The 27,966-nt window shown below is 41.5% G+C and overlaps 2 protein-coding genes across 2 annotated transcripts; one reads left to right on the top strand and one right to left on the bottom strand.

Moving 5' to 3' along the window:
* Positions 1 to 203: 203 nt before the first annotated feature.
* Positions 204 to 1,934, top strand: gpr83 (G protein-coupled receptor 83). The gene is given in 3 exon segments (XM_055942963.1): positions 204 to 644; positions 728 to 861; positions 1,151 to 1,934. Coding segments are annotated over 3 exon segments (744 nt in total). The 5' UTR covers positions 204 to 500; the 3' UTR covers positions 1,617 to 1,934.
* Positions 1,935 to 6,338: 4,404 nt separating this feature from the next.
* Positions 6,339 to 14,935, bottom strand: LOC129815763 (tumor necrosis factor receptor superfamily member 19-like). The gene is made up of 9 exons (XM_055869864.1): positions 14,703 to 14,935; positions 13,378 to 13,477; positions 11,781 to 11,959; positions 11,495 to 11,583; positions 10,976 to 11,137; positions 10,670 to 10,771; positions 9,911 to 10,527; positions 9,460 to 9,505; positions 6,339 to 8,737 (listed from the first exon to the last, which is right to left on the bottom strand). The coding sequence occupies exons 1-9, from the start codon at positions 14,858 to 14,860 to the stop codon at positions 8,445 to 8,447; spliced, it is 1,746 nt and encodes a 581-aa protein (XP_055725839.1). The 5' UTR covers positions 14,861 to 14,935; the 3' UTR covers positions 6,339 to 8,444.
* Between the last annotated feature and the right edge of the window lie 13,031 nt (positions 14,936 to 27,966).

Here is a 27,966-nt window from a genome sequence, read left to right as displayed (position 1 = left end):
TCACATGACTGGGAATACAGATATGCATTTTTCGATCTTATGGCTGCCGCAGGCATAAGCTACGGACAATGAACACAAATATATTTGATCGATGGCAATTTGAATACACAGAGATACCGTGATGAGATCGTGAAGCCCATTGTCGTGCCATTCATACGCCTTCATCACCTCATGTTTCAGCATGATAATGCACAGCCCCATGTCGCAAGGATCTGAACACAATTCCTGGAAGTGGAAAATGTCCCAGTTCTTCCATGGCCTGTATACTCACCAGACATGTCACCCATATTTTTGTTTAGTGTAATTTACTTATTTGTAAAATATGTCTGTGCACTGTTATAAGCATGGCTTTGATTGTGCAAGTTTGAACAAATGTTTCAATTTGATGGTCATCCAAATTGGCATAATTGTAAGGGTTGACTACCACTTGTTTTATATATTAATAAGGAAGTGTTAGGAAGTGTTAACTAAATGAAAACCTCAGATTGTGTTTGTATTAAATGTGTTCTGTTTTTCAGGCCAGATTTGTAAACAGCACCTGGGTCTTTGGGAAGACCATGTGCCATGTCAGCCGATTCGCACAGTACTGCTCTGTTCATGTGTCAGTGCTGACCCTAGTGGCCATTGCCCTAGACAGACATCAAGTAACTCACTTATTGTATCTTCTTACTTTCTTCACTTGAACTTACTTAAACAATGATTTCAGTTAAACACATTTTCTTTGCAGGTAGTCATGCATCCGATGAGGCAGCGGAAATCAATGTTTTGTTGCATGATTGGTATAGTTGTGATTTGGGTGACGGCCTCATGTTTCTCTCTACCTCATGCCATTTATCAGAAGCTGCTGCGGTTTGACTTTGGGTAAGGGAGCAATATTATCTATTTATGTAAATGACATATTTTCTCCAGACAATCAGTACCATACTGTAATATTTATGCTTCCTTTTAGACACTAATAAATGGCTCCCGTTTCCAGAGTTTAGTAAAACCCAATTACAGTCATTCTTAGCCGACACAGCCTCTGATTTTGAATGTACCTTTTACCTTTAATAGCTTCTATAATAACTAATATAAGCCTCTATAAACCCATAACTACCTACTTCCAAAAGTAGAGACTGTAAGCAAACATCCTGTTTTTCCCTAATCACAGAAAGGTTTGAATGGTGTGTCTGCCCAGCTTTCCACAGCCATCAGATGTGTTTTGGAAGTACTTGGACCTGGCCACGTTTTTCCTCCTCTACTTGTTGCCACTTGCTATCAACTCCATAGCTTACATTATTGTTGCTAAGAAGCTATGGATGCGTAATGCTATAGGGGATGTGACTCTGGCGCAATATGTCGCCCACAGACAAAGGACGAAGATGACTCTGAAGATGCTGATGTTGGTGGTGGCTGTTTTTGCTATTTGCTGGTTCCCTTTAAACTGTTATGTGATTTTGGTGTCCAGCCAGGCCATTAACACTAACAATGCTATCTACTTCACCTTCCATTGGTTTGCCATGAGTAGCACCTGTTACAATCCTTTTATCTACTGCTGGCTGAACGGAAGCTTCAGGACTGAGCTCAAGTCCCTGCCTTTCATTTGGCGTTCCAAGAGGGCAGTACATCCATGCTGAGGTTGTCATCTCTATAACTACATAGATTATGTATAAAGATATAGAGGTTAACGCAGAGGTTAATAACATCTTTCCATAAGATTCTGTGAAGGTCGCACCTATCTCCATTCGGTTGATGTAATTTATAATTAGATCTAGGTCGACCTATAATATGAAATATTAGAGAATAACGGAAGTCTATTTCTTTAAGGGGAGGTAAAAAAATATATAAAATGGTGAAGTAGTTTGTAAAATATTTTGTAAATAATCGGGAAAGAGAATATTAGTGAAACACTTGTATGGATACCATAATGGTAAATAAATGTGAAATAAATGTGATTTTGCATGTTATGTGTTTTTTCAAAACATGATAGCCTACGGATACACAATTCAAGTAAAAAAATATTTGTTTCAGTGTCTATTCTTCTTTTATAGTATAATGTTTGTAAATGTGTAACTGTGCACAGAGTAAACTTGAAACATTCACAATCATTCATTAGTGCACGCTATTGCATAGGGCTATTCAATTCTGTCCCTCAAGAGATGTACAGTAGTATTGCTGTTTTTCTTTCCTCCCTGGTAGTTAGTTGATCAGTGTATGTCATTGGCCTTAGACTTGACTCACAATATATTCTCAGGGCTGATTCATTCAGTCCCTGATCAGATGGAGGAAGTAAAATCACCAGTTATGTGTGTGGCCCTCAAGGATTTTTCCTGGCCCTGCCATAGCATTATGCAATTAGTCAGATCTGATGAGCCAAGATTAAGCAAGTGTGAAGACTTTCTGGTGGGAGGGTGTGATCTTTTTTATGTGTAGGCTATGTCATTGAGGTTCATAATTAAATAGCTATTTACATAATTTTCCATTCACCACATACGTAGTAGATGGCATCAGACCAAGTTCACTTAATTGAATGATATGTGCTTTTCACTGAATTACCTTTAAAGGAGTACCCATCATGTCATATCATGACACTTGAAATCATTCAAATAATCTGTGAGTTGAAATATCTACCAATATAAATGCTTTCCCATAAATGTTTTATTTTTCTTTTAATTGCTTAATTCGATCATTTCATGAATTTATATAATTAGATATATAGATGAGCATTAAAAATCACAAAGTAATTGAATGGCTTGGATTGACCAATCAGCATGCCTGATAGAAAAATTTACTTTTCTCACCAGACACCATCTGCTGGTTGAATCATAGACAATCTTCATGTACAAAATTGGTTGAATATACACTGTGAAATAGTGTCATGGCCAGGGGAATCAGATGTGCTTATGTGTGAGTGTTTAATTTGTATTTAAACTAAATGTATTTGTATTTGAGGGTTTACCTGCATTTGTAACTTGAGTCTGATAAATATATGTACAAAACAGTTAATCTGATAATACTTGTGGAATATAAAAATACTTGCTTGTTTTCCAGTTTCTTGAAATACTTTGCAAATACAACGTATTTCTATTTGAAAACTGAAATGGTCTATTCATTCCTTTTACAATTTAGCAGATGCTCTTATCCAGAGCAATTTACAGTAGTGAGTGCATACAACCCTAGTGTTGCAAGTGCCATGCTCTACATCATCACATCATCATAAACCACTTGATGTCTCAATGTAATCAATTACTGTATCGTGCATTATTTTTCTTCATGGTGATGGAAAGTCTACAGGTACAAACCTAGATGACCAGCCTATGTACAATACAGTAATGAACATTTACATTAAGTGGTTTGTAAGGACGGTAAATTAATACTGCACAGATAGTGGTTGTTTTCAATGTTATTTGATCTAGAAAAATAAGATATGACATCAATCCATACTTTGGTTTAGTTTCCCTGGCACTGTTTCCACATACTAACATTTTAGCATTTGTGGCACAAATCCCATTCAAGTCATGGGACCGATATCTGCATTTTTCAAATATCATGTCAAAATCATCCAAAACTATCTAAAATGTATTGTGAAGCTCAACAAAGTCACTTATAGATGATTTGAACATGATGCGGGAAAAATGCTAATATTGTTCCGATTACAGAAAAATGCTAATATTGGTCCAATGCATGGATTACTGTCATACCTTGTCAATAGACTGCTGGTTAGGAAACCAATATGTAGTTTTGTTATTTGGGTGATCTATACCTTTAACGCCAACAAGCCAGAGACCTGGCCAGGTGGTGCCAGGATAACAACCTCTCCCTCAATGTAGTCAAGACAAAGGAGATGATTGTGGAATACAGGAAAAGGAGGACCGAGTACACCCCCATTCTCATCGACGGGGCTGTAGTGGAGCAGGTTGAGAGTTTCAAGTTCCTTGGTGTCCACATCACCAACAAACTATCATGGTCCAAACACACCAAGACAGTCATGAAGAGGGCACGACAAAGCCTATTCCCCCTTAGGAGACTGAAAAGATTTGACGTACGACCCAGTACATCACTGGGGCCCAGCTTTATATACCAGGCGGTGTCAGAGGAAGGCCCTAAAGATTGTCAAAAACTCCAGCCACCCTAGTCAAAGACTGTTCTCTCTGTTACTGCACGACAAGCAGTACTGGAGCGCCAAATCTAGGTTCAAAAGGCTTAACAGCTTCTACCCCCAAGCCATAAGACTCCTGAACAGCTAATCAAATGGCTACACAGACTATTTGCATTGCCCCCCCCCCCCCCCAACCCCCCTCTCCCCCCCGATTGTGGACTACAGGAAAAGGAGGACCGAGTACACCCCCATTCTCATCGACGGGGCTGTAGTGGAGCAGGTTGAGAGTTTCAAGTTCCTTGGTGTCCACATCACCAACAAACTATCATGGTCCAAACACACCAAGACAGTCATGAAGAGGGCACGACAAAGCCTATTCCCCCTCAGGAGACTGAAAAGATTTGACGTACGACCCAGTACATCACTGGGGCCCAGCTTTATATACCAGGCGGTGTCAGAGGAAGGCCCTAAAGATTGTCAAAAACTCCAGCCACCCTAGTCAAAGACTGTTCTCTCTGTTACTACACGACAAGCAGTACTGGAGCGCCAAATCTAGGTTCAAAAGGCTTAACAGCTTCTACCCCCAAGCCATAAGACTCCTGAACAGCTAATCAAATGGCTACCCAGACTATTTGCATTGCCCCCCCCCCCCCCCCCCCCCCCCCCTCTTTTACGCTGCTGCTACTCTCTGTTTATTATCTATGCATAGTCACTTTAACTCTACCTACATGTACATATTACCTCAATTACCTTGACTAACCGGTGCCCCCGCACACTGACTCTGTACCGGTACCCCTGTATATAGACTCGCTACTGTTATTTTACTGCTGCTCTTTAATTATTTGTTACTTGTACTTAACACTTATTTTTCTTAAAATTGCATTGTTGGTTAAGGGCTTCTAAGTAAGCATTTCACTGTAATGTCTACCTACACCTGTTGTATTTGGCGCATGTGAATACAACAATTTTGGACCTAGACTTGGCGCTCCGGACAAATAAAATTTGATTTGAAGCCTATAAGACAATTGTCACGCCCTGACCTTAGAGAGCTTTTTATGTCTCTATTTTGGGTTTGGTCAGGGTGTGATTTGGGTGGGCATTCTATGTTCTGTATTTCTATGTTTTGTATTTCTTTGTTTCTGGCCGAGTGTGGTTCCCAATCAGAGGCAGCTGTCTATCGTTGTCTCTGATTGGGGATCATACTTAGGCAGCCCTTTCCCTCTTTCTGTGTGGGATCTTGTTCTTTGTTTGTGTGCAGGTAGTTTGCACAACGAAGCTGTTTGTCGTTGTATTCTTTATTGTTTTTTCTTTTCTAAAGTTTCACTTCGTCAATAAATTATGTGGAACTCAAAGAACGCTGCGCCTTGGTTTCATCCTTCCGACGACACCCGTTACAGCAATATTTCATCGCAGTAGAACATCATCCTACTTATGCCACCTGGTGTATAATATTGTGAACTACCTCACATTTGCATTTCCACCATATTTTCCTCATATTATGGATTAAAGTGCCAGAATTATATTATTATTTTCAATAGATCACCAACTAGAAATGTCATATCACAAAATAAGACACACATATTCTTTTACATATAGCATGTTTGTCAATCTCAAATTAGATGGTCTTTCTGGGAAGTCAGCTTTGTAACAGTTTACAGTTTTACCAGACAAAAAAACAACACAATAAGGTATAAGCAATTGATATTGGTATGGTTGTTAACAATACATTATGATTTTGGTTGCTAATACAAATTGGTTGTCTCATTGATGTCACTGAAATCATGATATCTACTGTAATACACATAGAGAACATCAGAGGGCTCCATCAGCTTATTTATGACTGTAAAACCGTAAAATAGCTTTATTTGACCATAAAAGTAATCATATCCAGTCTCCTACAGATGTACAATTATTGTACTTTTTCTTATTTTTGACTGTGGATTGTGATGTCTTCAGGGACATTTCTTGTGATTCTATGCTGTACTTGTTTGGAAAAGTAAATGAACAATGCTGAGAAACTCAAGTTTCATTTCATAACAAAATAATTTGTGTTGTTAGACAATGTAAAAGCCTTGCTAAAGGGTAGCTTAGTAGAAATGTCAGTAGTGTGGCATTAGTTCTGCAAATCTTAATTTTAAGTCTGCTTTTCAATTATGTGCTGCAGAAATACAGCAACTGGCCATGTTTTCTGTTCAAATCTGTCTATGACTATATACTTCTTTATTAAGAAAGGTTTATAACAAATTACATCACAACATAATTACCATGAATAGGAATGTAATTTTAGTTTTGTTTACAAAAGTCCAAAACATGTATAAAAAGTAATACTAATACAAAATGAAATACTTTTTCTTCATTCATTCAGTACAGCCATTAACATAGTTTGTACAGTATGCATTTAAAAGAATGTATCTTCTGACAAACATTTTAAATATGAATGCATCATTTTCATGGATAGCATTTGATGCATGACAAAATATCTGAAAAATAGAGTAAATTATGTCACATTAACATTCACATACATTAGATGTGAAACCAGGTAAAAAATAACATTTGATCTATTCCGAATAAAAAATACAAATATAGCTGACCAGGCTTGATGATAGAAAGGACTCAAGATTAATAGGATAAAAAAATCAAGCACCCTATCATGTAGGAACTATCTTCCTTTATGTGGAATCAGTGAAAGCATTACCATGTTAATCTCTCAATACCACAAGGACATCTATGATAGCGATGACACGTTTCAAGTTGATTGGCCACTATGTAGTGTATTTACAGTGGTTTAAATGGACACGTAAAATCAGATTTTTGATTTGTCAATAACTCAGCCATCTTTCGACCAATCCGTTAGCTGAAACTAAGTTAAGACATGCACCATGGGTCTACATTCCAAAGTTGGTGTCACGATCGTCAAAGGGACTGAGAGAGGACCAAGGCGCAGCGCGTGGAAAGTACATCTTCTCTTTATTAGAAGAATGACAAAACGAAACAAAAACAACAAACAGACGAACGTGAAGCTATAAATGACTAAGTGCAAAAACCATGCAACATAGACACATACATAGACAATTCCCCACAAACAGCTAAAGCCTATGGTTGCCTTAAATATGGCTCCCAATCAGAGACAACAATAACCAGCTGTCTCTAATTGAGACCCAATTCAGGCAACCATAGACTTTCCTAGATACCTACACTCAACCATAGACACAGCTAGACACATTCACTCAACACAAACCCATACACTACACCCAACACCCCCTTTACCATATAACCACCCAAAACCGACAAAACACAAACATTCCCCATGTCACACCCTGACCTAACTAAAATAATAAAGAAAACAAAGAATACTAAGGCCAGGGCGTGACAGTTGGTGTCATTTGGTCATATGGTTCATGAGATTTAGATTTCAAATATGAATCTACTGGTATAGTTCAACCATCTTTGAATGCACCAACATTATTTTCTCAACTGCTTTATGGACTACTGTCCAAAGACATAATTTGGAGTGAATCTGACATTTAGTCGATGAGAAGATTTTTTTAACAATTATTTTAAGTTTAGCGTTACATAGTCAAAAAAGGTCATCGTTAATAGTGTCCATATTGTTAAGATATCAATTCCAAGTGTAGCATGGCTCATTGTGGTAATGTATTTGATTATTCTAGAAAGTTTCAAGTTGATAGGCCATTGTGGGGTGGATTTACAAAGGATTTAAATGGACACGTAAAATTGGATTTCCTGATTTATCAATAACTCTGCCATCTCTTAATCAATCGCTTAGCTTTTCTCAAACTAAGTTATGAAATGTACCATGCGCCTACATACCGAATTTCATGAGAAGAAGTTACCTATGGTTCATGAGAAATTTTTCAAAGGATTTCCAAAATGGAGGAAAATCTGTCCCGACAGACCTCATGGTTCCTTGAGACAAATTTGTTCAGTATGAAGAACAACACCTAGATACGTTTCAAGTCTCTAGGTCAAACGAGGCGGCAGATATGAGGGTTTAAGTGAGACTGCTTATAACAGTGCCACCACATATAGGTCAATCAGTGCCATTATTTTTGACCAAGTTATTCAGGTCTCTAGTTTCTGTGTGTAAAATTAGAAAAAAAGTTACCAATCTATGCTTGCGTTATTTGACCATGTCAAGGAAAACAAATAATCTAATAACAACAATAGGTTTTACAGCTTTCCTGTGAACCCCTAAATGTTTACACATCCACATCTGAGTTTGAGCAGTTATGTTGTTCCAGGTCCAGGTAGGTTCTAGTTTAGTAGTACGCATTCTGATCATATTATAACCTGTTGATGTCAGCCTTCTAGGTTGTGTTGGCAGAAGTGTTGTTAGCATCAACAGTTAGCATGTGCATCCTGTGACATAGCACTGCAGGGCATATTCACACAGCAGGAGCAGGGTGTCAAGCCTTTGCAGGAGATAGAAGGTGTGGAGCAGTTCAGGTACTGTCAGCAGAGTGCAGGAGGAAAGGTACCGAAAGACCTGATCAAACCCGCGCAGTTCTTTCAGCAACTCGTGAGATATGCCCATCTTCAGCGCCACCTGCTGGTAGTTCTGTACTCCTGGGAACGTTGGGTCCAGCTTCAGAGCCAGAGAATCCACCAAGGCCTGCGGCAGCCTGCCTAGACGAACCCCTGGACAGAAGATACACAGGCCAATGGGGAAATGAGCACAGATCCCCCTGACCACCTACCACAAAAGGTTAACTATTCAGCTATTACTGGATGTTACTGTTTCTACATTCAACATTTGATAATGTCTCATGTACAGTGACAGTGTGCAAATAACTTCATCCTCTGCGGACCACACACCAGGTCAGTTGGTGTGTTGCTTCACCAGGAAGCATACAGGTAGCAAATTCTAGCAATTGTATCATGCTGTCATCATTACTACCTCAGGACTAGCCCATGCTGTAAAGGGTAACCGTTTATTCTCTTCTTGAATATTTAGCCAGTGGTGCCAAGTATGCAGCTAAGCCTCTTGGCACAACGATTGTCTGTTTCTCCATGTGGCCTGTAGAACAGTAAGACATTGTATATTTGACTATTCCTCTTGGCCAAGATAAAGAAATGTTTTAAATCCATCAAGACACAATGAAAAACAACTTTAAAAACTACTGGTATAAACTGCTGCATTAACTTTGAAATCCAGAACCATCAAGAACAAGCTTAGATTCTGTGAATACGTAGCTCAACTAAATCCCTAGCCACAACCGCAACAGAACTTCCCCTCATCAGTCACATATACTGTGTATTATGGTTTCTTTGAGATTTGCAATGTTTCATTTTGTTTCTGTTGAATGTGCTCAAGCATTCAAATAAGCTTTCGATATCAAGTAAACGGAAGAATAACCTACCTTGCATGATTCGGATACACTTCTTCAGCAGGCTCACTGTTTCCATCTACAGATATAAATATTAATGAATGAATACTTTTTTTGCCTCGTCCAGGGAAACATTCTCTACTAAATGAGTGAAGCTGTAAACATCTAGCTAATTATGTCTTAAATGACAAGTGGGAAACATGAAACAAATGATCTATGGGCTTCCAGTCTCTTGCCTATAATGGGAGGGTATCACAATTTATGAGATCAGCCTGTGTGTGTGTGTGTGTGTGTGTTTACATTGCATCCCATGGGCCACAACTTATGAGTGAAATGAAGGGTGCCATTTGCTTTTTTTTAAATCAGTGTACGCATAAAATACAGCCACATCTAGTGACTGCTCACTCAAACTCACTACTTTTGAGTAAATGGTCATCTGCGTGAGAACAGGTGAAACAACTCTGTCTTTCCTAAAAGTAATTACCGCATTACTGCCTCCCAGACTGCTGTTGCAGGGTTGTTGATGGCTGCTCCAACAGCTGTCAGTTTGCTCCTCTGGGCAGTCAGATGGACTCCTCCTCAGTTGTCTTCCTCCTAACCTGTCTCCGGAGGAGCCGTCCCTAATCTCAGATATCTCAGTAATCCCCAGGCTCACAGAGCTACAGTCTGGGTCTGTAGTACTGTCGAGGTCCAGTGTTGGGGCTGCAGTGCTGTGGAAGTCTAGCTCAGTGCACTCCACTGGGACATGCTGATGGAGAGGGCTCTCCTGCAGCTCAGAGGCACAGTATCCCTCACTGCTCTGCAGGAACAAGGACCCTGCCACATACTCCCCACTGTCTATTGGACCCACAGGGATCTCCATTGTGAGTGGGACGTCCCCACTGACTGAGGGCGGCTCAGAGGATATCTGAGAGACAAACCCAGATGAGCAGTTACTGCAGGTGGAGTTCTGCACCAGCGGCTGGGTCTCCAGGAGGTATCTGTGGCCCTGAGTTTTAAGGTCAGGGCTTAGTACAATGGACCCCAGAGGGACAATCATGTCCACTTTGGACTGCAGTCTGGCCAATGTTTCTGCAGTAGTGGTAGAGTTATCACATGCACCTGTAGGAAGACAGGTCATCAGAGGGTTACATTAGTACCCTAACAAACCCCTTATGAACCATGCATTCACAAATTGACTAGAATATGAGTCAATTAGGGGACGTTTAAGGCATGGTGGGTGCTGTTTTACTCTAATAATTACCTGAGTCTTGGCCTTCCTGCTCCAGGTTCAGTGTGACCCTGTTAACTGGGTATGCTGCACACTCCATGTCATTCTGACTTGTGCTTTGAGGAGCCAGGCATCCTTTTAGAGAGAGAAGATAATTAATGAGCCAGAGGAGGCACAGTTTGAGGAGGATTACTTGTACCCTGCGTGTTACTATAAAAGTGATTTCAACAAACACACTGACAGAATCCACATTATTACAGTTTCATCAGTGGTTGCGTGAACATCTCATGCAACAAAAACTTCATTAAAGGAGAGATTTGCGTGTGGATAATGAGATACCTTTAAATATTTTCTTTAGTAAGGTATGTCTGAAGTATATAAACAAGGCAGCAGCTAGGATTGCCATGGTAACCAGGGCTACAGAAATTGTGGCGGTAACAGCAGCATTATGGGCTGGGCCTTCTGGGCTCCAGACTTTTTCCACATCAACTTCTCTGCTTCCTGCAAAACAAAAGGATTGAGGTTGGTGCTGAGCAAATGGCTGAGCAAATGCTTAAACACACAACATTTATTTGATGTTTTCAATTTCTGACTTTGATCCTTTGGCAAATACAATTATTATAACACTATTCTATTATAAAAGAACAGTGTTATAATTCTTAAATATCTCATAACCCAAACAATTAATTCTCTACGTCAACAATTGCACACAGAAAATTAGGCTAATAAAAACATGGGTAATAAAGTTTCCAGCATATGGAGATAATTTTCTAATATAACAGTAGGCTACACAATTGACTTCAATAATGAAGTTGTTTTCCTTTCTCAGAGTCCCGTCCAAGCTTTACTGAGACTTACGGCTGCACTGCTGCTCAGTGGTGGAGGAGGGACCACATGGCATGCACTCCAAGTCCTGCAAGCCATCTATCCGTGTCTTACTGTAAAAGCTGAAATCAGATAAAATTAAAGCAGGAAAAAAAGTCTGAAATAGTGGTATTTCAAGTAAACGAGCTAATAAAACTAAGTCCACATATTCTGGTCTGGATGAAGAGCTTTTATGACTTAAAAGCACAGCTATGTCTTAACTATAAAGATCTGTAGATACTATATGTAAGAATGCGATGAGATAATGCACAGTACAAACCCTGGTAAACACTCCCCACAGACAGCATTGCTTTTAGAGGTGCACAATGACTTCTGTTGCCTGTTTATGCGTTTACATGACTGGCAGAATCTGCAGAAGTGGTAACCCCGACCCTCTTTATAAGTCTTGACATTACAGGGGATGCAATAAGCCGACCGTCCACTTCCATAACCACAGTCCTGCCGGGAAATAAGAATCAAAATATATAGTGCAGACCTGTTTACAGCTAAGGTTTTCACTAAAGTTAATTTCTTAACCAGACGGTTGCAAAACAGAAACAGAAATGAATATGATGATTAGAGGTCTAGATTACAAAATACATGACTGTTTCCCCTTCCAATGAGCACTGGGGTTATTTTAGGTCATGGGTAAACCCAAATGTGAAGATCCTTAGCATGCCTGCCAAGTGGACTTGTGTGAACTTGGAACAAAGTTCTCTGCCAGTGGGATTATGTTAGAGTGAGATCACAACAGACAGTCAAATCAAACAGTTTCATAAAAATGTAGGATGTTCATTTGAGCCAGTTTGCTACAGCAACAGGAAATGTGAATTATTATGTGGATAACTAATGGACATTTTTGTAGGGGTTGATAGGCTATATTTTTCTAAAGGGAAAATCAAGGTGGACATTTCTCAATGGAAATTCCACATTTCATAAGCTTTTTTAAACCTAAAATACACTACACGTTTTACATTTCCTGCATTTCAGGAAAGTTATTCTGCAAATTAAGGATACAATTAAGATCCTACACCTGTAGTAATAACAAATCCTGGTTCTGCAGTAAAGGGTGTGAACATTTAAACCAGGGGTGTCAAACTCATTCCACGGAGGGCCTAGTGTCTGCAGGTTTTTGGTTTTTCCTTTCAATAAAGCCCTAGACAACCAGGTGTGGGGAGTTCCTAACTAATTAGTGATGTTAATTCATCAATCAAGTACAAGGGAGGAGCGAAAACCCGCAGACACTCGGCCCTCCGTGGAATGAGTTTGACACCTGTGATTTAAACCTTAAAACGTTTAAAGGAAATTGGGATCCTAAACGTTAAGAAAAATTCCTAACTGAGTTATCGTAAGCACCAGAGCTAATCAGTCTCCTCCTTTCCTAGAGGAATCGAATCTTGACACTCAGAAATGGGGAAACGGGAGTCGACACCGGGAGTTGACGTGCAAGGAGTCGATGAATCAATTATTTTGGAGTCAGTTGAAAAAATGTCAAGCGACAACTGTGAAATCCTGTTTGGCAATACTTTGAGAACTTCGATGAGAAGTTAATGCAAGGTGGAATTGAGTTACAGTAATGGTAGTACAGGTGTAATGCTTAATCATTTGAAAGGGACGCACCGTGTGACCCAAACATGAGACCCAAACCGTTTAATATTTTTATTTTCCTTATTATTAACTCAAAACCCAGAATAAAATGCCCGTTTAAACGTTAAGAAATGTTTTCCATTCGTCACACAATTATTGCTCAGCTGAGTGGATAGGCTACTAGACATGGCCTATCTGTCTATAGGCCTATCTGTTTGTTTTCCTTAGTGAAAATACAGTAAATTCTCTTCCAAAACAAAAATATTCCTCTATAATGTAATAATACCCACCTCTGACAGCTCTTGTCCTGGTCCACATTGCAGACAAGGGTGGCAGTTCCCATTCAAGTAGTACTGGGTTTCAGAACAATCCATGACAGCGATGTAACTCCTAGAAAAATGTAATATGTATGATAGTTTATAGCTCAGTAGTTAGCTCCTTTTTTATATTTATAATTAACACGGAGTAAAATGGAAACAAAATGCATAGAGATTGCTGTATCTTAACCACTGCACTGAATATTGTATTTTTTATTTTATTAATTGAAACTTTATTTAACTAGGCAAGTCAGTTAAGAACAAATTCTTATTTACAATGACGGCCTACAAAAAGGCAAAAGGCCTCCTGTAGGGATGGGGGCTGGGATTTAAAATTAAAATAAACAAAATACACATCACCACACGCGAGACAACACAACACTACATAAAGAGAGACCTAAAACAACAACATAGCATGGCAGCAACACATGACAACACAGCATGGTAGCAATACAACATGGCAGCAGCTCAACATGGTAGCCACACAAAACAGGGTACAAACATTATTGGGCACAAACAGCACAAAGGGCAAGAAGGTACAGACAATAAATCACGCAAAGCAGCCACAACTGTCTGTCCATGATTGAGTCTTTGAATGAAGAGATTGAGATAAAACTGTCCAGTTTGAATGTTTGTTGCAGCTCGTTCCAGTCGCTAGCTGCAGCGAATTTAAAAGACGAGCGACCCAGGGATGTGTGTGCTTTGTGGACCTTTAATTAAGAGAATGTGACTGGCAGAACGGGTGGTGTATGTGGAGGATGTGGGCTGCAGTAGATATCTCAGATAGGGAGGAGTATTGAATACATTGAATCAAATGTTTTGCTTGTGTGCATGTTGAACAATTTTCAATCCCATAATCCCATAACTTGATGTCACTGAAGTACAGTAAAAATGCAGACAACAAAACACAAACAAGAGGATATAGAATTTCATGCAAAGAATGTCTAAAGCTGAAATCAGCTAGGCTCCATCCGTCATCTCTATATGTTGTGTTGAGGGGTGAAAAGCAAGTTAACACTATTGAGAAAGAATACATGCAGAGGTTTTAGCATACTGTATCCTCTACTTTAAATTACAACCCTGCTATACTAACATTGATTGGTGAGATTACTTAACAGTTTTATGAAATGCCACAAAGCAAAAGCACTAAGGTTGAACAGCTCATTGGCAACTGGAAAGATAATTCATTACCAGCGGTGCGTATATGATACATCCATCACTTAGACTACAAGCTAATAAATTACACCTCCCACCCTTAGCATCACAACATATTTAAATATATTTCACTGTCACATTACCTTGATCCATACGTTTTACGAAGATAATTCAGCACACTTTTTAAAATCGTTTTCACGAGCCTATACTTTAGCACGCTATCGATAGACAGTGCCACTTCATCCAATCTGGACATGCCCTGACATGCCTTACAGACTGCACGTCGGGCGGCCAAAACCATCCTCAATGCGCACTAATTGGGAAACTTCTGAAGTTCTGCGTAAAATTATCTATAGGGAATATGCAGCCGTATTTTTGTTAGAGCAGTGCTGGAATATTGGCTAATAACAGAGAATAAACAAACGGTAGAAGACTGCCTGTCTGTCTGTGTAATAGTAGAGCTACTCTATGCAATATAGTAGACCTATAGTAGCATGTGTACAGTATGTAATAGATAAGGACTGTGTAGGCTAATAGTATGTCTCTGTGTAATTTAAATGATAAAAAATAATATTAATTAAATAAAATTGTTTTTGTGACAACAATGAAAACATTTTAATGTTTCTCTCTCCTAGAGAATTGTGGCTAATTTGAGTTAATTAGAAATTGTTGTCATAGTATGAAAAGTAAACATCAAATTGCTTCAATTGGGGTTTTAATATGTGCTTGTCAGTAGGATCAAAACTGCGGTAACGTAATAATCTTTCCTCATAATTTCACAACATAACACACTAGCATGTTGGCTAATGTTGGACAATGCATTTTCCCTTCATCCAGGGTAGACTAAATCTCTGTCAAGTTTTGATACTTCTCTCAATAGTGTACTTTCAATTTGTGCCATCTCCATTCTTTACTACTAAATTCCATCCACTAAATTCCATTGCTGACGTGGTTACTGCTTGAAACAAGTTATCTTTTTTCCAAGCAAGCATTGTTCAGTCTACATCTTTCACAAAGGACAGGGAGTAATCCAAGTGTGGGATGACTTTCACACAGTCTTCATAACCCCCTAAAACAAACCTTTGGGGTATGCTACAGAGAATCAATATCCTCCCATTGTAAGAGGACATCAAAATACTCAATCCTCTCATTTGAACTGTAGACTAAATCCTTTATTTTAAAGCAGCCAAACAATGTAGATGTGACTCAGATCACATAGCCCAGCTGATGTTTATCATTTGCAGAGGGTGATGTGGAGAGGAGCAGGTCAGAGTGGACCATTGGTAATGGAGGTGAACTGTACTTATGTGATGAGTGATGTTTACTTTATACCTGAAGACTCCTGTCATCTCCTTAGAGCCAGAAACTATGCAGGGCAGTGGGATAACGCAGCATTATGTAAGTCAAGAGGACTACCTTCTTTCAATATCGGGTCAGTTACACCACAGCTGCTATAGTATAGGGTATGTATGGATTCAATAGACATGACAATGTTCTTCTGAAAAGCCTCCAAATTTCATTGTTTGATATAGATGACAGAGAGATGTCTGATTGTTGAATGTGCCTTGCATAATCTTTTCGAGAAAGTTATTGGCTAAGTATTGTTTGTCGCCAAAATGTATGTTGTAGCTGTTGGACAGTTGTTATGTTTTGTGAGAACTAGACAATTCCATTGGATGAGGAAACAGAGGTCATGCACAGTCTACGTCAGACTTAAATGCCATTGTTACAGGTGGAGGAGCCTTCTGTATTCTGGTAGACTACAAACAAGAAGATAGTGAATTCTCTCATATTCATAATCTCAACTATTTGCAGTGAATGATGTGACCTTGGTATTACACTGTTGTGCTTACTGTCTTTGTCATTCCAACATCATTTTCCTAATATCGAATGTAGTCCTCTAAGAATGCAAACATCTTTATGATAAAAAAATAACAATAGGCTGATGGCAATTTAGTGTGTGAATGTATGCAAACAGTTTGATTACTTGTAATGTTTCTTTCTACAACTGTACTCTACTATGGAAAGAAGCTCCGCCCACTGTCTCAGAGTGCCTGCAATGTCTCCCTTTGACCCAGCAGGGAGACTGGCTCATTCACTGTGCTTCTCTTATTCAGAAGAAGCCCTCAGACCACCTAAGAAAGTGGAGTGCTGACTTTGTATAGTGTGGAATGTTATTTTGTAGCTAATTAGTTTTGTAGCAAATCAATTTTCAAATATTGCAGTTAAAGCATTTTCTTCCCATGTCTTTAACAATGTTTAAAATAGCTAAACTCAAGTTTTAACACAATAATTTCCTTTTGGTGTCATGAAGTACTTTTCAAGTACTTTTCATGTTTATTTCTCAAATTCAAAAAGGAATTGTCACCCAGTGCTCACCAATAGGTTTTATGTTTAATTTACTGTCATGTGGTCTTAACCATGGACTTATTTACTTTGTTTACCACCAAAGGACAGTCATTATTTTTGAAATACATAAATAAGTCAACGTCAAAGCGTTATTTAAACATGTAGCCATATTTTGCTAGGTCAACAAAGAGGCTTCTCTATCTAACCATAAACATAAGCAAACAGGGCATTAATGTGACCGTTTTAACAATGCATCATAATGCTGTCTTAGCTGCTTTGGAAGGAATCATGAGTGCTGACAGAAAGCAGCCAGTGGTCTTTTACCTAGTGCTGTGTAGCCTACTTGAAGGACTGTTTTTTGATCCAGTGGGAGCTGGTCCTCCGAAGGCCATGAAGGGCTGCCAAACACAGACAGGCGGACACAGAAATGCTTAAGATAAGAACCCTGACGGAAACATTTAACACCTGCAGCCAAAGGGAAAAAGTTACATTTTTGTCAAACACATTTGTTGCTTGCCCAACTAACCTCGCCAGCTCCCTAAAGAGACTATCACCAGTTTATCCTTAGCTCCTCATCACCATGGGAAACAAGAATTTTCCAGTAACCTGATAATATTATAACCTGGAACATGCTTTGTCTTAAGTGGTTTCAAGGGTATAAAACAGAGCATTACAGTAATCATCCCATCCATTCTGAAGCCTAAACATCCTTCGAAAGATTACCCACAAAAGGACAGCATTTTATGAAAGTAAGATATGATGTAGGCTGTGCTATTGTCTGATATACTTGTCCATATTACTTTATCAAAGACAAAGATGCCAATGTCATGTTGGTCTAATAAATCTAATTTTACTGACTGGACAGTCAGCAGACTTTGACTGGACAGTCAGCAGACACAGTCAGTGTCTTTCAAATGTAGTATATATAACAATACATTCAGTAATTTAATGTTACCCCTGGCAGGATTTATACTGTTTTGTCGCAGTGTGCCTGTCACTGCAGAGTTAGTGGTGACTTGTATGAATCCATGAAAAATATGAACTACTTTCTACTTTTACCACATCAAATTTCTGAGCTACTGTATGTGATTTTAGATCATCCAATGGCACAGTGAACACTGACCAGATGACGTTGATAAATCTTAGTGAGTTCCATCTGGCTGCTTCTCCTTTATTCTCATAGGCCCATTGCAGACAATGGTTGTTGGCACAAGTGTATTGGTCCACATCTCTTACACACAAGACATGTTGGATGTGACTAGGCAGGAAGAGCCCAAAATTCAATTGGAATATCAGACTTCTTCTCTTTTGAAAGGATGGTTACTGTACCGATGATGTTAATATTTAATCTGTGGGTAGCCTCAGAGTACAGCACAACACAACCACAGCAGAGCCTTGCAGAAGTGGTTCCAAACTTTTACTCGACAGGACACAAATTGACACTAGAAAATGCAGGGAACCACACATGGACAAATTATATTCCCTAGTAAACGCTGTGTGTTCATATTCACTCAATTTTAGGTCCTACACGCTGTCTCAACATATAATAATGACATGAAAGCGCATTCTAATAGTGTAAGTTGTTAGTTGATGCTAAAAGGTTATATTCTATACCCATTTGAAGAGAAAACATTTCTTATTTTGTTTGATAAGATTACAGATTTTTTTTCAGGGGACCCCATTTAAATTTCAAGGGACCCCACGTTCGGGAACCCAAGTTTCGGAACCACTGCCTTACAGGAAGAGTGGCGGTAGGCCACTAAGCACTAATAGCTCAATGCACTGCAAGTCACCTCTGTTGCTGGCGCTCATGACCTGCAATACCAAAATCTAACTGAGGAGCTCTACTATCCTCAGTAGCCTTCATCATGGCTTGGTGGAGAATGTGTTGCCTATAACAATGTAATTAATTACACTGTACCTGCTTATGACAGGTTGAACTGAGCAAACTTGCTGACGTTCAGCAGAATCCTGCTTATCTTTTAAGATGTTTATAAAGCCAAGCTTTAAATGATATCAGACAATAGACAGAATCTACTGCACACCCAGAGCTGATTAGTGAAGGTGCTGAAGGCAAAAGGCAAAACTGGAGAAATGGGAAAAAGTCTCTGCAGACTGCCAGTCAGATGTACTTTTCTTTAATAGTGAATGAGCTTTCAGTCAATGATATCAAACAACAAATCCCTTATGGTTCAAGAGTCCTAAAACAAGAGGTTCCTTTGCCAAAAGGTACATACCAGGCGTTATGCAATATACAATGACAATCCTTTATGAGAGCTTCACATATTTCAAGTTACAGATACATCTCAACATCAACTGTTCAGAGGAGGCCTTCATGGTTGAATTGCTGCAAAGAAATCACCACTAAAGGACACCAATAATAAGAAGATACTTTCTTGGGCCAAGAAACACGAGCAATGGATATTAGATCAGTGGAAATCTGTCCTTTCGTCTGATGAGTACAACCGCCTTGTCATTGTGAGACGCAGAGTAGGTGAATGGATGATCTCATGTGTGGTTCCCACCACTAAGCACGGAGGAGGAGGTGTGATGGTATGGGGGTGCTTTGCTGGTTACTGTCAGTGATTTATTCAAGGCACACTTAACCAGCATGGCTACCACAGCATTATACAGCGATACGCCATCCCATCTGGTTTACGCTTAGTGGGACTATCATTTGTCTTTCAAAAGGACAATGACCCAACATACCTCCAGGCTGTGCAAGGGCTATTTGACCAAGAAAGAGAGTAATGGAGCTGTTCCTCCACCGGAACCCAGCATCTCTCCTCCGGACCATACCCCTCCCAGTACACGAGGTACTGAAGGCTCCTCGCCCGACGTCTCGAATCCAGTACTGAACGAATGGAATGGAACACGACCAGGATCGCGGTGTTACCCTGTGAAGGAGGAAGATCAGTCAGGAAATCTACAAACAGGTGCAACCACGACCGTTGTGGAATGGGTAAGGGTTGTAACTTACCTCTGGGCAGGTGCCTAAGAGCCTTACACTGAGCGCACACCGAGCAGGAGGAAACATAAACCCTCACATCCTTAGCCAAAGTGGGCCACCAGTACTTCCCACTAAGACAGCGCACCGTCCGACCAATCCCAGGATGACCAGAGGAGGGTGATGTGTGGGCCCAATAGATCAGCCGGTCGCGGACAGCAGATGGAACGTACAGACGCCCAGCTGGACACCGGAGGGGAGCGGGCTCTGCACGTAACGCCTGCTCAATGTCCGCGTCCAGCTCCCACACTACCGGCGCCACCAAGTAAGAGGCGGGGAGTATGGGAGTGGGATCCATGGGCCGCTCCTCTGTGTCATACAGCCGGGACAATGCGTCTGCCTTAACAGTCTGAGAGCCTGGTCTGTAGGAAAGGGTAAACACAAAACGGGTGAAAAACATGGCCTACCTTGCCTGGTGAGTGTTCAGTCTCCTCACCGCCCGGATGTACTCTAGATTGCGGCGGTCAGTCCAGATGAGAAAAGGGTGTTTAGCCCCCTCAAGCCAATGTCTCCACGCCTTCAAGGCTTTGACGACAGCCAACAGCTCCCGGTCCCCCACATCATAGTTTCGCTCCGCTGGGCTGAGCTTCTTCGAGAAGAAGGCACAGGGGCGGAGCTTCGGTGGCGTACCCGAGCACTGAGAGAGCACAGCTCCTATCCCAGCCTCGGACGCGTCCACTTCCACTATGAACGCCAAAGAGGGATCCGGATGGGCCAACACGGGAGCCGAGGTAAACAGAGCACTCAGGTGACTAAAAGCCCTGTCCGCCTCAGCTGACCACTGCAAGCGCACCGGGCCCCCCTTCAGCAGTGAGGTAATGGGAGCCGCCACCTGACCAAAGCCCCGGATAAACCTCCGGTAGTAGTTGGCAAACCCTAAGAACCGCTGCACCTCCTTTACCGTGGTGAGAGTCGGCCAATTACACACGGCTGCAATGCGGTCACTCTCCATCTCCACCCCTGAAGTGGAAATGCGATACCCTAGGAAGGAGACAAACTGTTGGAAGAACAGGCATTTCTCAGCCTTGACGTACAGGTCATGCTCCAACAGGCAACCAAGCACTCTGCGCACCAGGGACACATGCTCAGCGCTTGTAGCGGAGTATATCAAAATGTCATCAATATACATCACTACACCCTGCCCGTGCAGGTCCCTGAAAATCTTGTCTACAAAGGCTTGGAAGACTGATGGCGCATTCATCAACCTGTATGGCATGACGAGGTACTCATAGTGCCCAGAGGTGGTACTGAAAGCCGTCTTCCACTGGTCTCCCTCTCGGATACGCACCAGGTTGTAAGCGCTCCTGAGATCTAGTTTGGTGAAGAAGCGCGCCCCGTGCATTGACTCTATCGCTGTGGCTATGAGTGGCAGCGGGTAACTATACCTCACAGTGATCTGATTCAGACCCCGATAGTCAATACATGGGTGCAGACCCCCCTCCTTCTTCTTCACAAAAAAATTAACTTGAGGCGGGTGAAGTGGAGGACCAAATGTACCCCTGACGCAGGGATTCAGAGACATATGTCTCCATAGCCTCCGTCTCTGCCTGTGAGAGGGGATACACGTGACTCCTGGGAAGTGCAGCATCTACCAGGAGATCTATCACACAATCCCCCCGTCGATAAGGGGGTAATTGAGTCGCCTTCTTTTTGGAGAAGGTGAGAGCCAAATTGGCATATTCAGGGGGAATGCGCATGGTGGAGACCTGGTCTGGACTCTCCACCGTAGTAGCACCAACGGAAACCCCTAAACACCTACCTGAGCACTCTCGCGACCACCCCGTGAGAGCCCTCTGTGGCCAAGAAACAGTGGGGTTATGACAAGCTAACCAGGGTAGGCCCAGCACCATGGGAAACACAGGAGAGTCAATGACGAAGAGACTAATTCTCTCTGTATGACTACCCTGCGTCACCATGCCCAAAGGCGCGGTGACCTCCCAAAACTACCCTGACCCTAATGGTTGACTATCTAAGGCGTGAACGGGGAAGGGCACATCCGCGGGAACGATGGGGATCCCGAAACTATAGGCTAAAGCTCTATCAATAAAATTCCCAGCCACGCCTGAATCGACGAGCGCCTTATGCTGGGAATGCGGCGAAAACTCAGGGAACGTGACAGACACAAACATATGTGCAACAGAGAGTTCTGGGTGAGAATGGTGCCGGCTCACCTGGGGTGACGCCAGAGCGCCCTGCCTGCTGCCTCGATTCCCAGAGGAACCAAGCCGGCACCGACCGGCAGTGTGACCTCTGCAGCCACAGATGGTGCACGAGCGGGAACCCCCTCCGGTCTCCGTGCGCACCGCCCCTCCCAGCTCCATGGGTATCGGAGAGGGGGTGCGGGAGGATGGAACCACCAGACCCCGATCTGAACGTCCGCGGGTAGCCAGCAGGTTGTCCAGCCGGATGGACAGGTCCACCAGCTGGTCAAACGTGAGGGTGGTGTTACTGGTGGCCAGATACTGGTCTAACTGCAACAAGAACCCCTGGCAGTTCGCAGCCCCCCCCCCCACCCGTCATACTCCTGGGGAAAGGTGAGACGGATCCCACTGGGTTCAGGCGGGAAAGGGGCGCTCAGGAGAGACCCCGGTTGTGCTGGTGGAGGCGCTGAAAGAACTCCCAGTCTCTCGCAGCGGTCCATTGTCTGGACAACGCGATCCATGGCAGCGTCAAGATGGTAAAGCATAACTGCATGCTCCTGGACGCGCTCCTCCACCTCAATGGCCGGTGTACCCTCTCCTGCTGACTCCATAGTTAAGGTCGGAGATTCTGTAATGGGTGCGTGTTGGTGGCAGGGAAGTCAGGCGCAGGAGAACGAACTTGGTATCAACGGAGTGGATACAAAACTCAGAAAACCTATATAAAATATATATATTTTTATATAAAATATATAAAAATATAATAAAAGTGGGTACAAAACCCGTCGCACACCAAAACATAACTTGCACATAACATACAATCAAACAATCTCCAACAAGGACATGAGGGGAAACAGAGGGTTAAATACACAACATGTAATTGATGGGATTGGAACCAGGTGTGAAGGAAGACAAGACAAAACCAATGGAAAATGAAAAATCGATTAGTGATGGCTAGAAGGTCGGTGACATCGACCGCCGAACACTGCCCGAAAAAGGAGATGGAACAACTTCAGCGGAAGTCGTGACAAGACTTTTACAGAGGGAATTGTTTATTCTGGATATAATTTTCTTCAGAAAAATGTGCCAAAAATGCTTCAGTATTTTACAGATAGAAATGTAAATGTCTGGTCCTGTAGCTTCTCAAAAAAAGGAAACCAACATTTTAAGACTCATTTCACAGAGACCAGAAAAAATGCAAATATGTGCATATTTAATGAGATAACGCCTCATTTGCATATTGTTTATAGACTATTTTAGATTTTTTTTAATACAAAAAAAGCATTATATTTGTATCTGCAATCGACTGGTAAAACTTGATTGTGATATGATTAAGAGGAAAAAATACCCTATTAGGGTGTGATGCCTGGCCTTAAATATTTATCCATATTCATATTGCTGACTTTTGGGTAAATATGTACAAAGCAGCATCACAGACAGATGTTGGCTTGGCGACTCTTACACATAGGAAAATGACAAACCATGTGGAACTTCAAAAGGGGTACAGTATATAAGCCCCTTAGTCTTATTATTCAAACACATTAGAATAGAAACAGGGGAATAAAGTGATCTTCTGTACTCTTTTTCAATGGTTATGTCTAAATAGTCTACAGGCATTTGGCCTACATCCTATGTGGATCAGGTTGGAAAATGTGGAATGTTGTACAGTTGAAGTCGGAAGTTTACATACACTTAGGTTGGAGTCATTAAAACTCGTTTTTCAACCACTCCACAAATTTCTTGTTCACAATCTATAGTTTTGGCAAGTCGGTTAGGCCATCTACTTTGTGCATGACAGAAGTCATTTTTCCAATAATTGTTTAAAGACAGATTATTTCACTTATTATTTCACTGGACTGTATCACAAGTCCAGTGAGTCAGAAGTTTACATACACTAAGTTGTCTGTGCCTTTAAACTGTCACGTTCGTCGTAGTGATGAGACTAAGGCGCAGCGTGATATGTATACATTCTTCTTTTAATGAAGAAATAACACAGAACACACTAACTAAACAAACGTGAAGCTATAACAAAGAGTGCTGAAACAGGCAACTATACATAGACAAGAACCCACGAAACCAAAATGGAAAATGGCAACCTAAATAGGATCCCCAATCAGAGACAACGATAAACAGCTGTCTCTGATTGGGAACCAATTCAGGCCACCATAGACCTACAATATGCCTAGACTAACAAACACCCCTAGACATACAAAAACCCTAGACAAGAATACCCACCCTCGTCACACCCTGACCTGACCAAAATAATACAGAAAACGTAGATAACTAAGGTCAGGGCGTGACAGTACCCCCCCCCCCCCCCCCAAAGGTGCGGACTCCCGACCGCAAACCTGAACTTATAGGGGAGGGTCCGGGTGGGCATCTACCCTCGGTGGCGGCTCTGGTTCTGGACGCTGCCCCCCATCTTTACACTGGTCCCTCCGCCTTTGTAGAACTGAACCGTGGCTCATCGCCAGAGGCTCTGGACTGTGGATCATCGCCGGAGACCCCGGTCTGGGGACCGTCGCCGGAGGCCCCGGACTGGGGACCGTTGCCAGAGGCTCCGGACTGATTGCCAAAATTCACCCAACTTATTGTGGGAAGCTTGTGGAAGGCTAACAAAACGTTTAACCCAAGTTAAACAATTTAAAGGCAATGCTACCAAATACTATTTGAGTGTATGTCAACTTCTGGCCCACGGTGAATGTGATGAAAGAAATAAAAGCTGAAATAAATAATTCTCTCTACTATTATTCTGACATTTCACATTCTTAAAATAAAGTGGTGATCCTAACTGACCTAAGACAGGGAATTTTAACTAGGATTAAATGTCAGGAATTGTGAAAAACTGAGTTTTTAAAAGTATTTGGCTAAGGTGTATGTTAACTTCTGACTTCAACTGTACATGTATTACATGGTAACTCTGGTTAACTCCAGTTAACTCTGAATATCTATCTAGCTGCTACTTAGTCTGTTTGTTTTGTCTTTGATATTTCATAATACATAAAGCCCTGACATTTCCCAGTAAACCTATTTAAGTGGTAATACTGTATCAAGCGCAAAAACTACAGTGGGTTAAAATCCCAGCCATAGGTGGAAAAACTATTTATTACCCTGTTCACTGTTTGTAACCTTTAATTTAAAAAATGCTTTAGCCTTGGCATTTCTTCTCTTGGAAACCTTGCCTTTTTCCTCTTTCCCTCTCCCACACATTCACTCCTCTCCCTTCACCCTGTTTCAGCTGTCCAGCCTTACATTAAAGAATGAAAATCACAGACTCGCATGAACAAAATACATTACTATTTTTTTCACAAATCTTGTCTCATATCTCATATTGAGCTAAATTGGGAGTTGTAAATTGAATCCCTAAGATAAATTCAGAGGGTACAGAGAGTCAAGTCATTTCAGCTGAGACACTGTTTTTTGATCAAATGTGTGAATAACAATGTCATTATTGCTTATTACTGTAGGTGTCCCCAGAAATCTACCTCGCTGGAGCTGACATCCTAACTAGTGCATAAGTATGCCTTTGGAGCAAGACAAAGTGCATTTTAAATAAACTTTTTTACTACAGCATTCTGGGACAGTAAATTATTTTGTATTTTCTTTTGAAGTCAATTAATTAATTAATCACATAATACATTGGGACTTATTGTACATACATTGTAGATGGTTCTATTGTGTATGTTTCAGGGTGGTCTGGATAGTCCATGGACAACATCTCTATCTCAGCAGGAACCACAAAAGATTAGTATTTTCATAGTTTTTCAATCATGTAATTGTATTTCATAGATGAAAGCCCTTTTTGATTCAATGATTTCAACAGTACTCCCCATCGAGTTATTTCCTGCATGTTTTGTCTTTGGCACATAATAGAACTCCCTGTTCTTACTCTCCTTCAAAAAATGGAGGAGGACTATACATAACAGTCAGTTTAGGTATAAACTGGAGTGATGTTAATGAATCTCATCTACTATATCCTATGGCAACTATTTAGCTTACTGTAAGCCAATTCTGAAAAGACAAGGATATGGTAAAGACCGAAGCTTAAATGTGTTTCTTCTTATGTCTGACAACTAGGACCTAGCGGTTACTTGGTCAAGTCAAGTGATCAGGAAAACTCCTGTCCCTACTGATGATACATAATAAAATACATTATAAGGATATGCTGTTGGTTTGTAGCCTACAGTTTGTAACCAGGAAGCAAAAAGGGGGTTGGGATCAGGGGGATATTGTTTCAGAGAGAACTTGAAGACCAGATGCCCCAGTGGTTCACAGGGATATTGCATTGATATCTGATCGGACATGTTGCCCATATTGAACCCCATAGATATTATACCATCGTCACTTACGCTGTCCAAACCAAGCTGTTTTTGAACACAACTCTAGTCAAGGACCATATCACCTCCACCCTACCTGACACCCTAGACCCACTCCAATTTGCTTACCGACCCAATAGGTCCACAGACGACACAATTGCAAACACACTGCACACTGACCTAACCCATCTGGACAAGAGGAATACCTATGTGAGAATGCTGTTCATCGACTACAGCTCAGCATTTAACACCATAGTACCCTCCAAACTCGTCATCAAGCTCGAGACCCTGGGTCTCGACCCCGCCCTGTGCAACTGGGTACTGGACTTCCTGACGGGCCACCCCCAGGTGGTGAGGGTAGGTAACAACATCTCCACCCCGCTGATCCTCAACACTGGGGCCCCACAAGGGTGCGTTCTGAGCCCTCTCCTGTACTCCCTGTTCACCCACGACTGAGTGGCCATGCACGCCTCCAACTCAATCATCAAGTTTGCGGACGACACTACAGTGGTAGGCTTGATTACCAACAACGACGAAAAGGCCTACATGGAGGAGGTGAGGGCCCCCAGAGTGGGGTGTCAGGAAAATAACCTCACACTCAACGTCAACAAAACAAAGGAGATGATTGTGGACTTCAGGAAACAGCAGAGGGAGCACCCCCCTATCCACATCGACGGGACAGTAGTGGAGAGGGTAGAAAGTTTTAAGTTCCTCGGCTTACACATCACGGACAAACTGAATTGGTCCACCCACACAGACAGCGTTGTGAAGAAGGCGCAGCAGCGCCTCTTCAACCTCAGGAGGCTGAAGAAATTCGGCTTGTCACCAAAAGCACTCACAAACTTCTACAGATGCACAATCGAGAGCATCCTGTCGGGCTGTATCACCGCCTGATACGGCAACTGCTCCGCCCACAACCGTAAGGCTCTCCAGAGGGTAGTGAGGTCTGCACAACGCATCACCGGGGGCAAACTACCTGCCCTCCAGGACACCTACACCACCCGATGTCACAGGAAGGCCATAAAGATCATCAAGGACAACAACCACCCGAGCCACTGCCTGTTCACCCCGCTATCATCCAGAAGGCGAGGTCAGTACAGGTGCATCAAAGCAGGGACCGAGAGACTGAAAAACAGCTTCTATCTCAAGGCCATCAGACTGTTAAACAGCCACCACTAACATTTAGTGGCTGCTGCCAACATACTGACTCAACTCCAGCCACTTTAATAATGGGAATTGATGGAAATGTATGTAAAAATGTATCACTAGCCCCTTTAAACAATGCCACTTAATATAATGTTTGCATACCCTACATTACTCATCTCATATGTATATGTATATACTGTACTCTATATCATCTACTGCATCTTGCCATCTTTATGTAATACATGTATCACTAGCCACTTTAAACTATGCCACTTTATGTTTATATACCCTACATTACTCATCTCATATGTATACACTGTACTCTATACCATCTACTGCATCTTGCCTATGCCGTTCTGTACCATCACTCATTCATATATCTTTATGTACATATTCTTTATCCCTTTACACTTGTGTGTATAAGGTAGTAGTTGTGGAATTGTTAGGTTAG

The sequence above is a fragment of the Salvelinus fontinalis genome, chromosome 2, assembly GCF_029448725.1.
Source record: "Salvelinus fontinalis isolate EN_2023a chromosome 2, ASM2944872v1, whole genome shotgun sequence".
Classification (NCBI taxonomy): domain Eukaryota; kingdom Metazoa; phylum Chordata; class Actinopteri; order Salmoniformes; family Salmonidae; genus Salvelinus; species Salvelinus fontinalis.
The sequence above is the reverse complement of the archived record's forward strand: the minus strand, read 5'-3'. Positions and strand labels throughout refer to the sequence as shown.

Coding starts and splice junctions, on each gene's coding strand:
- LOC129815763 (XM_055869864.1), bottom strand. CDS start 14,860: ATGGTTTTGGCCGCCCGACGTGCAGTCTGTAAGGCATGTCAGGGCATG. Junction 11,138..11,494: donor CACTGAGCAGCAGTGCAGCC/GTAAGTCTCAGT, acceptor TTTGTTTTGCAG/GAAGCAGAGAAGTTGATGTG. Junction 10,528..10,669: donor GCAGGAAGGCCAAGACTCAG/GTAATTATTAGA, acceptor GTCTTCCTACAG/GTGCATGTGATAACTCTACC.